The sequence below is a fragment of the Acanthopagrus latus genome, chromosome 19, assembly GCF_904848185.1.
Source record: "Acanthopagrus latus isolate v.2019 chromosome 19, fAcaLat1.1, whole genome shotgun sequence".
Taxonomy (NCBI): domain Eukaryota; kingdom Metazoa; phylum Chordata; class Actinopteri; order Spariformes; family Sparidae; genus Acanthopagrus; species Acanthopagrus latus.
The window spans coordinates 16704480-16720858 of NC_051057.1; the positions used below are offsets into that span (position 1 = coordinate 16704480).

Genomic DNA, 16379 nt, shown 5'->3' on the forward strand with positions numbered 1-16379 from the left:
GGATTGGGTTGATATCCAAGAGACCCTGAGGAAACATTCATTCATGTACACAGCTGCTGCTGAATGGTCACAGTCATCAAACTGAAAACAAGAAGTCAAGAACAATATGTCATTCTCAAAACTGCACTTAGTTTTCACTTCCTCGCGACCAGATGTTGCCTCAGTGTCGTGTTTCTGTGGCTCAGTCACATCTAGAGGTCATCTGGTCCTGAATTAAAACGAGCTCCACGGATCTCGTTAAATATAGTTCCGGAGCTGAAAAACACACTCCTTGGGTTATTTTCCCAAGAAGGATTATCCTGAAGTGATGATATTCAATGTATATATAGATGTAAAAAACATGTAAAAAAAAAAAAACCTCCTTTAATATGAACTATCTGAAACTGGATTTCTAGAATATGTCTGTGCAGCTGCTCGTGAACTGAAAGGCTGCCGTACTGGCTGCTGTGATGTGGAGAGTTAGATGAAATGATCAGCGTGAGGACGGACAAATGATCTTCAAGTTGAGGGGATCAGTTAGCGAAAGATCTGCAAATACATGTGGTTCCAGCTTCGGCTCGCGATGGTTAGCCATGTCCAACGAGCCGTCTGTACTGCTTTAATGTCCGCTCTTATTTACTTACATGCAGTTTTTTAATTGAAATGATACATTTCCATTGTTTGATGTTATTCAGATGATCAAACTCTTTATTCTTGGTCTAACTAGTTCAATTACTTTTCTGGTCAGATCTTTGATTCTGGTCCAAACTCAGTTCTGACCAAGATTTTTGCTATTTAATTCTTTGGAGAGCAGAGGTGTGTGAGCAGAAAAAAAAAAGGCAGCGAGCCAATATTAGGCGAGGGCACAGACAATAAAACAGTGAAGCGGCTCAAAGCCTGAAATTGATCCTGCGGCCGTCTGATAAATATACGTCCCAGAATCCACCCACAGACTCAGCACAGGCTCCACAGTGATGGAGAACCCCAGTAAACAGCAATGACACTGGAGATTGTCTAAAAAATTAAAGATTCATAACTTGAACTCGAACCAGCGCGAAGTAATGGGAGTGTGTTCTGATGTGTTTTTGACTAAGTGCAGGCTCTCAGAGCACTCACGCCAGCCGACAGGTTCACCTGACATTTATTATAAATGGGACGGCGGCTGCATCGGTTCATCATCGCTGCGGCTCTTTATGAAAGCCAGAAAGTACCGACGTGTAAAAATAGGCCAAAGAAAGAAAACAACCTTTAAAAAAAATCTGTTTGTCTTCCCATGTATAGAATAGGTCAGCCCGTTTCTGTTTAATAAGATGAGTTTATTTAATTATCCAAGAAACATTCTAGAAACTTCTGCATCTGTGCACAAGTGTTTTCACTGCATATTATTATAGCTTTCTAATGACGTGTTTTCACTGATAAAGGTTATAGAGGGGGACACATCTGTCTTTCTCCTAGAAAGGGTGGGCTGAACCCTCCTGCCCCCCCACTTTTCCCCCGGGATATCTGCCCGTGCGTGACATGTCAACATGTCCTCCATAAATTATTCAATTCTGGGTCGGTGTAATTCTACAGATGCTGAATATTACGGCGAGAAGAATCACTTTCCCAAGACGACACGTGGACAGATGGACAAGTAGAATCCAGAAAGATTTGGTGATGGACATTGTGGTCATTAGATGGGGGTAAAATGCTGCCAGGATATAATGTTAGCAGGTAATGTCTCTGAAAACCACAGACGCATCCGAGGAAGAGGTTTTTCAAGGAGACGCTTCCAGACATTTTTGGGGCGACCACAGCCGGCTGTTTTTCCCAGGAAGTCGGACCATCTACTTCCACGATCGCGGTCACCGAGACACCGAGTTGCACTAATCATACGAAGCTTTTATTGGTTTAATTAAACTTCAGTACATGTAGATCAGTACGATACCTGTGTATTATGTTGACACATCCACAGTGCCGCCTTTACTTTCCTCTTTTTTTTCCAGCGAGTTTAAGTCTGAAAACACAGCAGTGCATGTTTGCAAAGAGTCTCAAAAATCAAACCAGGAGCAGCAACACAAAGAGGGGATGTATTTGTACTAACTAACATGATTTTAAAAAGGAATTGTTAGACATTCTGAGAATTGCATTTGCTTCTGCCAAGAGTTTAGCTGAGACGATCAATACCTCTCTCGTGTCCGAAGAATAATTCCAGCGTGTCAGGGGTGCTGGTTGGCTAATTTATTTATTTATTCCTTCTCACGGAGTCGGGCCAGTTGTTTCCTCCCTGGTTTCAGTTACATGCTACTACCTGCCGCTGGTTGTATATCTTCACATTCAACCAATAGATGACTGAGTGGTACCAATTGCCTCATATAACTCTTGGCAAAAAAAAAAAAATGAACATATCTTCCAAAATGTCGACCAGTTCCTTTAACTGTCGACATGACTCCACGCTGTGTTGAGCATCTCTCACTGTGCAGAACGTGAGCCGGTCTTGTAAATAACCATGTTCACTGTCAAATATGAGGAGGAAGGCCGTTTATGCTGGCGTGTCTGATGATTCACAGCCGAGACGAGCCGTGACCGAACACTCGTGAAAGTTATAACAGACTGGTTTAACTGTGCTGTTTATTGGTCCCATCTGGTTGATACAGAGAGACTCTGAGGAGACTTTGGTTCACGCCACACACAAAGCAGCTGCAAGACGCTGACTTGTAATGGATTTTTAATTTGCAAATAAAACGGGGGCAAATTATTTCATTCGCTGATGAAGTCAGGGCTTCACTCGGAAGGCTCTGGATGTTCGGCGGAGCTTTTCAGTTCATTGGACTGGATGTTTTCTGCTTTTTGCCCGCACTACAGAGGACATTTAATCACCACACAGACGGCACCCACAACTATTTCTGTGAGTTAACAGTACTTTAGCACTCTTGATAAACTGCTACACAAAATTGGTAAAATGTGTCCTAATTTGTTGCAGACTTACTTTCTCTCCAGTATCTCTGGCTATTTAACAGAATGGCTTGAAAGTTTGGGAAATACACTTATTCTTTCTCTTGACAAGGGCTGAATTAGTTGTGTAATACCACTCCAGTGTGTGTCCATTAAATATGAGGCTACAGCTGGTTAGCGTAATATAACATAAAGACTGGAATCGTGGGAAACATCGTCAGGTAATTGCTGCTCCTGGCCAAGAACTAATCTGGGACATAACAGATTTATTTTGTGAGCTTTGGAGTCGCTGGGAGGAGAGTTTGGTCTGTTTACCCTGCTTCTCCTCTTTATACTCAGCTAAACTATCTGACTCCTGGCTGTAGCTTCATATTAACAGTATAGATGTGAGACTGGAATCAATCTTCTCATCTAACTATTACTATTAAAGGTGTGCTTGGGTATCGGAGAAGATATTCACACAAAGTGTCACTTAGAAGAAGAAGACCCGACACTCTCCTCTTGCTCAGCATCACGGTTTATTCATTCTGCTGACGTTTCTGACCTTCTGGATCGTCCTCAAGAGTATTTCAAACAATTCTGACTGAATTTTAGAGAGCAGAACGTCAGTAGAATGTTTAAATTTTTATGCTGAAGCGGAAGAGTGCAGGATCTTCTCTATTTTAAGAAGTGGGTATTTTTTCGTTAAAGTTACTCTTCCTCTACAGTGAAGAGGAGAGGCATCAGTCACTCGCATGACATCCAGCCACCAGCTGTTTTTGGGGGAGACCCAGACAGACATTTTAGTGGGGTGCTGGTAATGGCAATATTTAGTGTGAGGGTTAATACACCGCCTGTCAGCTTCTTGTTTGGCAGCATGTCTTTGCAGTTTCATCTGAACTGATTTTGATATGTGGAAGAACAAAACTTTGTTGTTTTCACCTCTTTAAGGCGTTATTTAAACAAAATTTATTGGCATTCATGTGGGCACAATTTGTCCCCAACTCAACAATCATGGGCTATAGTGCAGCCAGATCACAACAGCAACATCAGAATTGACATTCAAATGCTTCCTTGCAAACTTTCTTCCACTCTTTGCATCATATCCGCCCGGCTTGGCACCTCAGCGGGTCAAGACAAGCTCATCGAGGATGTTTACGCACTGTTCGACCCCCATCTACTGCAGAGTCAATATGTAAAGTCCATCGTTTTTATGCTTCGGAGCTTCTGCAGTCAGCGCCATTATCACCGGGGGGGTAATTGTACAACGGGTTGGCGAAGGACAGCTTGGCATCCTTCCAGGCCGAAGTCAGCTGTGGAGCAAAACACACAAAGAGACATGCATCACATCGCTGACTCCTGCACAGATAATTAGGAGTGAAGCCCCAAAGGCCGAGGAAAGAGACACCTTACCTCCACTTCCCTCCTCCAGGGGTAGACGCTGACAGAAAGCCCCGGAACATCGCTCCCCTCTGGGTTGTGTCTGGCACAACCGACTGGCCCTTCACGCAGGGACGGGAGCTGAGGGGAAAGAAAGTCATGTACACTGGCTTAAAATTAGACGAGCCTCAGTGTGCGAGAGCGCGTGAAATGCAGCCGCAATTAAAATCAAATTGACCCGTCACGCGTCCATAATTACACCTCTAACCTCCATAAAACATTTCATCATCTTCCAGAGGTGGACTAATCACAGACTGTTTCGGCTGCCCTGTTAGAAGTGGATGTGTCTGGGCTGTGGAGATACCGCTTCACACCTACGCGCCTCTATTTATAGCAGCGTCCACCCGGCAGCCGCATGTTCAGACATACCACAACAGATATAGACCGAGAAAGTAGTCTATACATCACACATGTTGACAGTTGTAAAACACGTATTGCAATAATGTTCTTTCCTGAAATAGCACCAACAGCAGCACGAGGCTAAATCTAATCCCACGCTCACACAGCACCGCCGAATCCACAACAATCTCCATCAGCAGTCGCAACAGTTGTGGCTCTCAACATCACTCTCACTTTTATTACTAAATGACACTCGCTGCACATCCACACAGACAGAGACTGGTGTGTGTGTGTGAGTGTGTGTGTATGTGTGTGTGTGTCTCAGAGTTGTCGGGTCAGTTTCAGAGACACGCGCTCATAAATGCACGCGAAGGAGAGCCATTATCCAAATGGAACAACTGTGATTGTTTCATCTTCTCTCTCAGCGATGGCAGGAATAACAACGGATAAACAAAGTAAACAGATGGCGGACACGACTGTGAACTGGAGGACGGTGACTCAATACGCTCACACAAGCACTGTGCCGAGGTAACTGGGAACATGCGTCCGTCTGATTGTCAGGCAAAAGGCGAATTAGACGCAATCCCGTCAAGTTTTTGGAAAAAGCTACATGTTTGTGATGAACTGAGTATCCAGGAAGATGCTTAGATCTTTATAGAGAACCAAACTTAACAAAATCTTAATATTAACCTCCAGCCATTATACTGTGAACTCTGTCTACAGCTAGTTCAAGTAAAGGATCTTCTTTTGCCACTGCACTCTTGTAATAAAAATAAAATCCAGTCCAAAATCATCTCTTCATTTTTGCACAACTGCTGATAAAAGTGTTGTCATCTTGTGTCGTTTGTAGTTTGTGGTTTTGCATTCAGAACAGACTATTTGGTTCAGTTATTGCGCCCACAGCCTGTAGACACACACAGAGAACACACAAATGAACACGCCCGGACCACAAAATCAATAATCCTAAATCAAAAATCTAATCTAGCAGAAAGGCCGAGGCGATCACCTCCTGACCTCCTCTAATGTTACATCCACTTATTGAATAAATGTTTCACAGATGTAAGAAAAATCTGATTTGTACAGCTGAGAAACCGAATGTTCGCTCGTGACTGATTGGATGGTGTTTTTTTTGTGCGCTGACCTCTGCTCTCCAGTCGAACGCCGGGTTATCCATCTCGCTGTGGTCCATCGTGTTGGACTTTCTGTGGAGCCAGCGGAGAGAGCACACTCGTAATCATCGTTACCGACCATCAGTTAAACAAGCCGCAGTGTCATTATTGTGGCCAGGACTCACATGGACAAACATCTTTGCTTGCATAAAGCCAGAAGGCAGACGGCGACTCCGGCCACGAGCAGCAGCAGTCCGATGGCGATGCCGACGTACACAGAGTCTAGACAGGAGAGAACGTCCCCTTGGTGAACCGCAGAGACATTAACAAGGTATGCAAATAAACTCAGGGGAGACGGCTTAACAGAGACAAGCAGGGAGGTGCAGGTCTTTATTACCCAGCTGTATGTCCTCTGGTGTGGGTGTCAAGGTGGACAGAGACGGCTTCTCTTTCACGTGGCAGCGGTTGCCTGTCCATCCCGGATTACACCTGTGATCAGGAAACAGTAAAGTGATGGTAAGGACCTGGAAGTAGTTCCAAACATAATGCACTTATTCCTGTTTGAGTAAAAACTACAGTGCCCAGTTATTGAGGATATTACTTTTAAGTTTACATCTGTGCCTCTTTTTTGGAGGGATGACCTTACACAAGAAAATGGAAAGTATTGTTTTCTGAGCCCTGTCATTTAAGCTCTTCTTCAGCACCACCGTCATGTATGAATTAAGTACTAAACTTGATGTTACGCCATATTATTATTATTTTTTAAAAGTAGGATTAGTCTGGTTGGCATTACCACCAACATGGGGAGCAGAAGCCAGACCTTTCAACAATTTATGTGTCACTTTTAATAGCTTGGACTCTCATGTGCAAATTATTTTCACACGCTCTCGATCGCAGCACATAGTCGAGGTGTTAAAGTGTTACAGCTGGCTCAGGTTGGCGGGAGTCGAGTCCTGTGAAATGCATCTGAAGTACGACAAGAAGAAAAATACAGAATAAAAATTGTTTTAATCCTTTCAGTTTTGAGTAAAAGGGTAAAAGTGAAACAAAATAATAAACTGAAACAGACAGGAGGACAAATCACAATTTCTGTGACATCGCTATTCTCTCAACATTTAAAAAAAACCATAGAAAAAAAACAAAACATCACTATCTAGACAAATGGACCAGATTTAGCTGCAGGATATCCAGCATGGAAACACAGACTAACTGCAGTCTGGTTCTGTCTCCTGAGCTGCAGCTTTTAGAGAGAAAAGTATGTTCCTCTTCTCCCGGACGGAGACTCTGCTCCAACTCAACATCTGTTCAGTATCAGCTTGATTTCTGAGCAACATTGACCTTCTAATACGAAACACTCAGCTCTCAGCGAAGAGTCATTATCATTCAGAGGGGATCAGGGTTTATATATTGTGTGATGGTCCGGCGATGGCAGTGGGCGGTCCCTGGCCTGGTTCCCCGGTGGGTCCTGCTCAGCAGACTGGAGGAACGTGATGTAAATACTGAGCCAGAGGTGCCCTCCAATGCTGGCCTCTGGTTCTGGTACAGCAGGGCTGTTATCAATGCTGGAACAGCTACAGAAGCTCCCTACCACACTGTTCAGTGAATGGCGGCGGTGAAGTCCTGTTACATAATGAGAGGAGGCAGCGGTGGTGGCTGCATCGGGGAATGTTGGACGGGACGATGAATAAAAATCACACAAGGAGGCTGAATGAAGAATGAGAGCGAGGGACAGGCAGCGGTGAGATATCTGCACAGTGCAGAGACGCGATCTCTACACTGGAAACACATTTTCTTTTAGCCAACCAAAATAATGCAATTTAAAAAAATAATAATAATTCAATACCAGTGTCAAAAAAAAAAAAATCATAAAAAAGGTCTTCAGTTCTCCTTTTTTGACGCAGTGGCTGAAGGGGTGTGTCTGTTTTTGATTGACAGCAGCAGGCAGGCTGAGCTCTGGCAGGGTAACTAGAGGATCGATAGCTTAGCATCAACAGCCGTAGCGGCTTCCTGTGATAGAACAGCGACATTATGACCTGATGCTTATCTAAAAATGCGTCCTGGGACACTGTTTGGAAAGTCGCAGGCCCTTTCCAAAAAAATACTCGGCTGAACCACCTGACTATCACCGACTATCTCTGGGTGACTCTGACAGGAAGAGAGCGCTTCCATCAGTGGGGCCAATTTAGTAAATCAAACTAACTGAAACCAGTCGAGATAGAAGAAAACATGTTTTATGTTGAGAAAAGCCTTCATCGTTGTTCTTTGTTCTTCTTTCAATGAAGAAATACTCGCCAGCTCTGACATAACAGATGCTACAGCAGCTACGCTAACCTCTTGAGGAGCCGCCATTGCTGTTTTTCGAACAGCCACCTTGCTTGCCTGTCAGCACACCTGACTGAACCTCATCAGCAGCTCCCCAACCTGCTGTGGATGAGATGTAAGTGCATAACTTCAAGCCTGGCAAGATGGATTCATGAGGACACGTGAACACTAGAGATAAGAAGCAAAGCGTCTATCGAGCCCAATAGGATAGCAAAAAAGTTTACTTCCTGGTTATGTGGCCACTGAATATGAGGAGTAGTGTTTCTCTCCCTGGCCCCCGACCACCAGTTCTGGCACGCTCACACATTTTTAAATCACTTTTCAGGGCTTGAGGGAGGTTTTACCAAAAAATAACCTCACTAAATCAAATCAGAAAACAGTATTAAAGATGTCACAGTGGTCTATGAGCAATTTTATGCTACAATGCAACAAGTGGTCACTGGGAAACACCTGACATCCGTCTTGTCAGAGTCTACATTCATGATTTAGTTGCCATGCAAGGAACGTTTCATCACTGTTTTATGCAGATGGGGTTTAAAATGAAGCACTCTGATTGGCTGGAAACAAGTTCTCAATCTTCGCAGACAGAGAACTATCAGTGTTATCATGAATTATGCAAAGATGGGGATGGATATGTTTGCAGTAGCAGACAAGAAAATGTGGGATTTAATTTTCAGCTGGCTGAGTCTGAACATTTTTTCCTGGCAGTTCCTCCGTTTTCAGTGGGATTGCATATTCAATAATACAACACTCTGATTGCATTTTGGACACAGTGTGCAGTCAGTTATGTGACTTTAGTAAACAATAGTCTCGCCCGCGGTACAATTCACATCCGGCCTGTGGAAGAAGCAACCGTCTGACAAGAGGATGGAGAAATGTGAATCTCTCATCGAGGATCCGCTGGAGCATAATGATGTTAGCAGATCCAGCAGCGAGTCTCGTAATTGCATTTTTACTTTTAGGATAAAATATCTCATTGCAGACATTCCAAGCTGCCGAGGCAGAAACAACTAGATTCATGAGCCTTAAAAAAAAAAAAAAAAAAAAAAACGATTGTGTCTGTCTCCAGTGTGTTTCCACTATGCCAACACGACGGCCTCCGAGCAGATTTATCTGATGTGTGAGTTTTTTGTGGTCAACCCACTAAGACCATCGGTAGCTGTGGGGGGGGGTATTTAAATATTGACCAGGAGAATCCGTCAGAGATTCCCAGGAAACCCTGTGCTGGTGGATAAATGAAGGCAGAACCACCCTGGTTAAGCTGCGGGGGATAAGCAGATTCCCACATGCTTCATGGAGCGTGTCTCTTTCCAAGGAAAGAAACAAGACTGATGGGATTTCCATGTTTTAAGTCTCACAAAGAGCGATAAAGGATGGGAGGAGGAGTGCGAAGAGCAGACGTGACACTTATCTCTGTTTGTGCATGAGTGTGTAGGTGTGTGCAAGTACATTTACTCAAGTTCTCCACTTAAAGAGGTTTACTTGAGTAGCTCCATTTTCTTCGACTTTACACTTCCACTGTGCTGCATTTTGGAGGCCAATGTTGTACTTATAAGTAAATCGATTTCATTTCTTTAATTACCAGTTACTAAAGTTTAGTTTGGTGACCAAAGTAGAACATTTTTAATTAAATATATGCATTTACTCAGAAATTGGATAAATAAACAAAACCTCACTAACACTGAACCAGTAATTTGTCAACCCATAGTATTATTCAAGACTGAAACTGCCAAAATCAAAAGTAATAAATGTCTAAACAAATAAGTTTTCAATTGTATCTTAATCTTATTTCTTTTTTTGATCGTTTTCATTTACTCTTCCGTTTGTTTTTACCATTTTCTCTATTAGTTACTCATTTTTAAATGTGTTCATGGAAACTTTATGTATAATCTTGCAAAATGTTAAGGGGGAATATCTAAATAGACCGAATTAAAACAAAGTAATCGAATACAGAGGCGATTCTCTATTTATGTACTTTTGACTGTGTCAGTTTCAGTCCTCCGTATAGTTTACAGCTTACATATACCAGTAAATATACTTATTTTTTACTTTTACTCATATTTAACTAAATTTAATATCAGATATCAGAAACATTTTTAATCGATTATTATTCAGACGGCTGTCTTCCATGTTTGCTAAAGTAACATTTCAACATCTTTACTTTTGACAGCCCTGGGCGTGCGCTTTTCAGAATGTGTTTGTCTGTGTGGAGGGAAGTCGAGCTTACTTGCAGACAGGCCCGTGTCTCCCCACAAGGCATGAGCCACGATCCAGGCAATACAGACGAGGACACTCTGGAAAATCCCAAGAAAAAGAAACTGACGACTGAATATTTTAGAGAAAACACACACACACACACACACAAAAGAAAAACCTCCAAAGCTTTTCCTCTGCGCTCGTTCTGTGTCAGCCGCCATCATCGGTTTATCTGTTCTCCTGACAGGAAACAGAGGCATGTTGCAGCTCCGACAGAAGAACATGAAATCGGTGAATTATGTTGCCGGAGGAAACGCAGCACTTGTCGAGCGTCATCCATTAACCTCTGCAGAGAGCCACTTTAGCACATCTTCCTCCTTGCTGTACATCTGATGACAAATCTTCCTCCCTCCAAAAAGGTTGTGTGAGGGTTATCAGGGTTGCCTGTTAAATAACCATCATGTTTGAAAACACCATTATGAAACCCTGACGCTCTGCACAGCCTTGATAAAGTGACTTTGGCTTGGCAGGCTAAATGTGCGGTTTGGTCTCATTCCTGAAGAAGGCAGGAAAGCAGAAGTTTTAATGGATTTTGGCAGCTCGCTGTAACCGTCGAGGTGTGCTTTGAAGACTAAACAGCCAGACTTGAAAATGTCCTGGGAGTCACTGCGAAGGCTGCAAATGAGCAGGCATAAATGTCGTTTTGGCAACACTTGAGTCAAAGCTGAGGGGTGACTCAGGAGAGAATGCTATGTATAAATAGGAAAATCTATATATTCAAACAAAATCCTGTCTTTTTCTAAACAAACACAGCGTTCCATCCGGCTGGAAGGTATTTCTTAACTGAGATGGAGAAACATATTTAAGCTGAATGTGATAATAACTGAAGTCAAAGCAGTGAAAGAACGAAACGAACCTGATCGGGAGTGAGCAGCACAGATGGAAATCAGACTATGCTGAGGCAGAGGGTCAGGGTGCCTCTAAAACCAGTGTGCCTTTTGAGCTTCAAGGTCGGGGGAATCATAAAAATTGACTGTGCTTGATGGCAGAAGGCTCAAAAGGAGACGGTAAGTAAAAGCATGTTACCATGGCAGCTGGACTCATCAGAGTGAAAAGGCAGACAGTCGGCAGAGCGGTCACAGCGATTCTGGAGTGGGATACAAACAGGCGAACCTTCACACACCAGTTCCCCTGGATCACACTGCAGCAGAGCTGGAGGAGAGAAAAAAAAAAAAAAAAGAAAGGCAGAGACGGGGGGAAATTGGTAAAATATGTAGAGGCGTTTGAGAGGTGTATTTCATGGATCACTGTGTGTATGACACAAATGGGAGAAGAGAAGTTCTGGTGCAAGAAATGTGCCAGTTCTTCCACCAATATTCACTTCTGTCTGTGTCTACAACTGTTGTGGCTGCATCAGCGTTCTCCAACAAGCATGAATTAATGTTAGGTTCTCTAACAGGCTAACGTTAGTCCTAAACAGAAGGGGTATTTTAGTTTCGACTGAAAACCAATGGTGGAGGATTAAAAAAGGGGAGAGCGACAAAAACCGGATGATCAATCACAGCGAAGCAGATCATAAAGATCAAAATAATAATACGAATACAAATATCAGGTGGTAACATTGTTTTATACAAAGAGTGGAGACCGTTTTTGACTGGATGGCTTTTAAATATAAAGATCCAGACCAGTATCACAGCCCAAACACTGCACGTGTACTGGCGCCAGTCAAAAATATACTCACAGCAGCCGTACTCATCCTCTCCATCAGGACAATCTGGGACGCCGTCGCAGCGCAGTAACGAGGGGAGGCAGGTGTTGTTTAGACACTGGTAATGTCCAACAGGGCAGCTGAGCTGAGGAGGAACGGTACCAGGCACCACAGCGGGGCAAAACTCCTCGTCAGACTGGTCGGCACAATCCAGCTCTCCATCACACCTCCAGTTCTCCGGGATACACTGAAAGGAGTACATACACTGGTACTGGTCCACAGCACAGGTGAGAGGCTGCGGAGTCACTGGTCCTGAGGTGACATATCACAGGGAAGACACATGCACATGATTACACATTCATGCAGAGAGCTTAGCACACCTTAAATCCTCTTTTATCGATTCACTTCGCACACAGCCAGCATCCCTCAGAGGGAAATGTAAGAGGGTTCTTTTGAGGAAAGAGAGTTATGCTGGCGGTCTGTCCGAAATCGCAAGAGCCGCTCCCTCAGAAAGTTAGCTGAGGACGCGATTCAGGGGTGGAAGGAGAATGTCGGGGTGGGAGTGAGGAAACAACACAATATAAATGTAATTGCTTTTCCCCCCCATTGCCCTCTGTGCCATTCCCTCAGCGCTGACCCAGTCTCCACACTGAATTTATATGGACCTACAGGGCAACAGGCTCCATTAACTCACTACACTCTCCCCGTGGGTCCACACAATTTATATGGAAACGGAGCAGGGGGAGCACGGATGCTGGGTGGACAGAAATATGTGGAAAAAGAGGAAATAGGAGAGGGTGAACGATGGAAAAAAAGTTGCATGAAAAATGAGAGTCAGCGCTGAAAGGAGGGGAACTGACGAAAAAAACAAGAGAGTTAAAATGAAGCGCAAGGACAGAAAAAGAGACCAGAGACGAAACTTTTACCTTCCATACACTCCGCGGTGTAGGAGATGTCATCCAGGGCGATGTCCGTCCACACGTCCCCGCCCGCCTCGGCCTGGAAGGTCACCCTGAAAGGTGCCATGTTCGACAGGATGACATTAGCATATGTCCACTGGTTACCGTGGTTTCCAGTGGCTGCCCACATCAGCAGACTGGTGCCGCTCGGTCCAACAGTGTAGACCTGGTGAGGTGCAGAAAACGACATTATATCATATCCATGAAAGAATGGTTGCATCTACTCAGCAGAATCAGAGACATCTCCTTTTTCTTTTTAATTCCACACATTCTTCTTTTCAAAACCTGGTGCCTTCATTACCCACAGTGCACTGAGTGACATCACTGGAGGCAAGTTATCAGGTTACTTCCTCTGGAGCCACAAAAGGCTTTAAACTACTTTTTCCATGTATGTAGAAGTACTTCTCAAGACCTTTAAATACTCTGTAATGTGTCAAATGTGACACTTTAAACATAATTAAGTTTAAAACAGCACAATGACGAAGAACACTGGTGTCATTTTAAACGATAGCACGTTTATGAATATCGAGTGTACAGCTGCATGTTGTTTTTTTGTGCTATTTTTCAGTGCACGTCGTAGCTCATTACTTTATTTTCTAAACATTTGCTGATTGTTTGTTGCCTCGAAATTAGCCCAGCTAACAAAGACACCTTAAAAAAGACATGAAAAGACGGATATGATAATCAAGTTTGCGAGGTGACGTGCTTTGATGGATTATTTCCTGGCAGGGATACTTTCATGTTCTTCCTGTGGGTATCGGGTGAGTGACAGTAAGCAAAGTGTAATGTAGTGAGATGCTCTGTGGAATAGGGAAGAAATCTCTGACAAAAACAAATTAGGCCTTCAGGTTGACTGTGATGGATCATCTGACGGTAAGAAAAGCATGTTCGGAAGCTTGATGTGCGCACAGACAGACTTGTTAGAATTATTTATGGAGATGTGGCTCAAGTTTTAATCACCTTCAGTGTTCCCATCCTGTCGGAGCCGTGCATGTAGAACCAGAAGCGCAGGTGACACTGGCCGATACTGGCAGGAAACGGACTCCTGGTTGTCACCCTGGCGATGTCGCCCTCCCTCTGAGTAGCTGAGTGTATGTACAAGAAGCTCCCTCCACCACCTTTGGAGATAATAATACAGCACAAGCACAGAACTGTCGCATTTGTACTACATTTATGTAACGTATAAGTGATATTTGAGGGCAGAATATCCACAGCTGAACCCCTCCTCAGCCATCCAATTTCATCTTTTTCTGCGGGAAAAGGAATAACGTTCCTCTCTCGGTTCCAATATACATGATATTTGGGCAGAAGAAAGTATTTGTGCTGTCGTGAAATGTTGTAGCCCGCAGCTAAAATCTGCAGAGAGCTTCTTCAGCTCGGCTGGGTTTCGGAGATGAGACGGCATCCGAGTGAGGCCAGAACAAAGTGGGAGTTTTCCACATGAGTTAAAGGGGATTTGAGGCCCTCACAATCCACAGTGCTCCCACTCACAACACTGGCTTCTTCTTCTCCAGAGAATAAAAATCAGACACTGTGCATTCATTCAGATTAAAGCCGCCTCCCGTGCTCACACATGTTGCTCCATCATCCAGCTAAGTGATGTCATGTGCACCTCCAGTCCCTTTGTTACAGACGGTTTATTGATCCGCTCTGGAGTGAGATCACAAGTTCATTCTATGACACAGAGTCCGGCGTCCAGATCCATCTCTCAGATCGATAAACTCAACCAGCCAATCAGAAGTGGGTGTTATTCCACTGGCAGCTACAGTGTAGACCGGGACGGTTCACTGAGTGCACCGCAAAAATGAAAGAAAAGCTGCTTTGTGCTCAGGTTTATGGTCAATTTACAAAAAATGTTGGAGGATAATAGACCCGCGGCCCTCCAGTCCAACATCACCAACACAACATCAGTACGTCTAGTTTAAACACAACTACGTTCTTACAGGAAAAGGTCCAATGGCAGTTTTCTGACATCACTCAGTAGCAGCACCCGTGGGAAGGGCGTATGGTGTTTGCAGACTACAGTATTTGTAAAAGGCGTTTAAAAGTTTATGTGCTGCAAAATAAAATGTATCATCTGTCACCACATGTGCTTTTTTTCTCCTCTGTTTCATTTACAATGCGAGGAAGCTGCACTGCTGAGGATTTATTTGTGTGCACACAGACATGAGACTTAATTTAGTGACAGTCAGCAAAGATTTCTGTTTACTTTTGGCCTCTTGCACCTCGACCGCTTTGTGGTTGGAGGTTTCAACTAGGAAATTCCAACCTCCAACACTGCCACTGAACACAGCATAATGCTGCAATTAGCGATTATTTACAGACAGATGTGCAATAAACGGATGACTTGTTAAGACCCAAAAAGTGTCAATTACTTTAAATTGTGCAATTAGGACATGCAACAGGTTCAGTAAAAATAAATACTGAATATACAGCAAACACCACTCTGGCTTCATGCCTCTGCAGCGAGGCATGTGAGCCTTCTGACATGATCTCACAGGGGAAGCAGACATAAACAAAACGGATGGATTCAGTTTTGTCCTTGATCGTGGCTCTGCAGTAGTTGTACTTTTGTGAGACAGATTAACTTCTATACAAAACTGTAATTTGATTTTTTTTTCTCCCTTTATTATTGTCACGCTGCTATCGTTTGTTTATCAAGGTCGTCCTCCAAATGTCAAGAGTAATTTCGAGCCAGACAACAAACAGAAGAAATACAGACAGCCAACGTACAAAACGATATCTAATGAATGCAAATTACAGATCATGTGGAAATGCAGATTTACGTTGCCCTGTAAAGATGACTGTAGCCTCAGCACCAACGAGGCGATTCATCCTTCATCCCTCATTTTTAATTAATCGGTGGCAGATATCATGTTCTGATACAGCAGCATGACTGTACACAAGATAAACAACAGGTCCAATGCTGTTAAGCTCATCTTGACTCAGGCTGACATTGATCAGGATGTTTTATTAACCCTGCCTTCACACGCCTGTCGGAGGCTCCGGCTCCCCAGCTGTCAAGCTGTAATCAAAGGCGCTGCACTGAGCTGAGTGTGAGCTGAAAAACATGGAGGACATCAGAGGGGCGCAGGACGCCTTTGTTCCTAATTTTGATACAGTTTTTATTTTGACAGCGTTATTAATCTTTCAATAAAAGCACACGCACTGAGTTTTGAACACAAACAGGACGCTTAGTGGAAATGTGGTGGCATGAAGAGGTCAGAGGTCGGAAAAACTCTCCTGTGTACCACAATTAAAAAACAAAAACAAAAACTTGCCACTTGTAATTAAGACCTGAGGGGATTATTCATATACTGCGGTTAGGATTTAGGGAACAAAAAGCACTTTGATTGAGGTTTGTGAAAAATCGTAATTTCAGTTAAATGTCAATAAAACCCGAATCAGAACCAG

The 16379-nt window shown here is 43.6% G+C and overlaps 1 protein-coding gene across 2 annotated transcripts in view; it reads right to left on the reverse strand.

Moving 5' to 3' along the window:
• Positions 1 to 3824: 3824 nt before the first annotated feature.
• malrd1 (MAM and LDL receptor class A domain containing 1) overlaps positions 3825 to 16379 on the reverse strand; it is a 50203-nt gene continuing 37648 nt past the window's right edge. Inside the window, exons 24-33 of one of the 2 annotated variants that reach the window (XM_037078609.1) lie at positions 13926 to 14083; positions 12933 to 13131; positions 12040 to 12318; positions 11385 to 11510; positions 10330 to 10396; positions 6178 to 6269; positions 5966 to 6083; positions 5813 to 5873; positions 4306 to 4413; positions 3825 to 4205 (exon numbers count right to left, since the gene is read on the reverse strand). In XM_037078609.1, the coding sequence (XP_036934504.1) occupies positions 4104 to 4205; positions 4306 to 4413; positions 5813 to 5873; positions 5966 to 6083; positions 6178 to 6269; positions 10330 to 10396; positions 11385 to 11510; positions 12040 to 12318; positions 12933 to 13131; positions 13926 to 14083 (1310 nt within the window). In that variant the 3' untranslated portion in view covers positions 3825 to 4103. The remainder of the gene's footprint in view (positions 4206 to 4305; positions 4414 to 5812; positions 5874 to 5965; positions 6084 to 6177; positions 6270 to 10329; positions 10397 to 11384; positions 11511 to 12039; positions 12319 to 12932; positions 13132 to 13925; positions 14084 to 16379) is intronic. The other variant, XM_037078610.1, reaches the window with a different exon arrangement.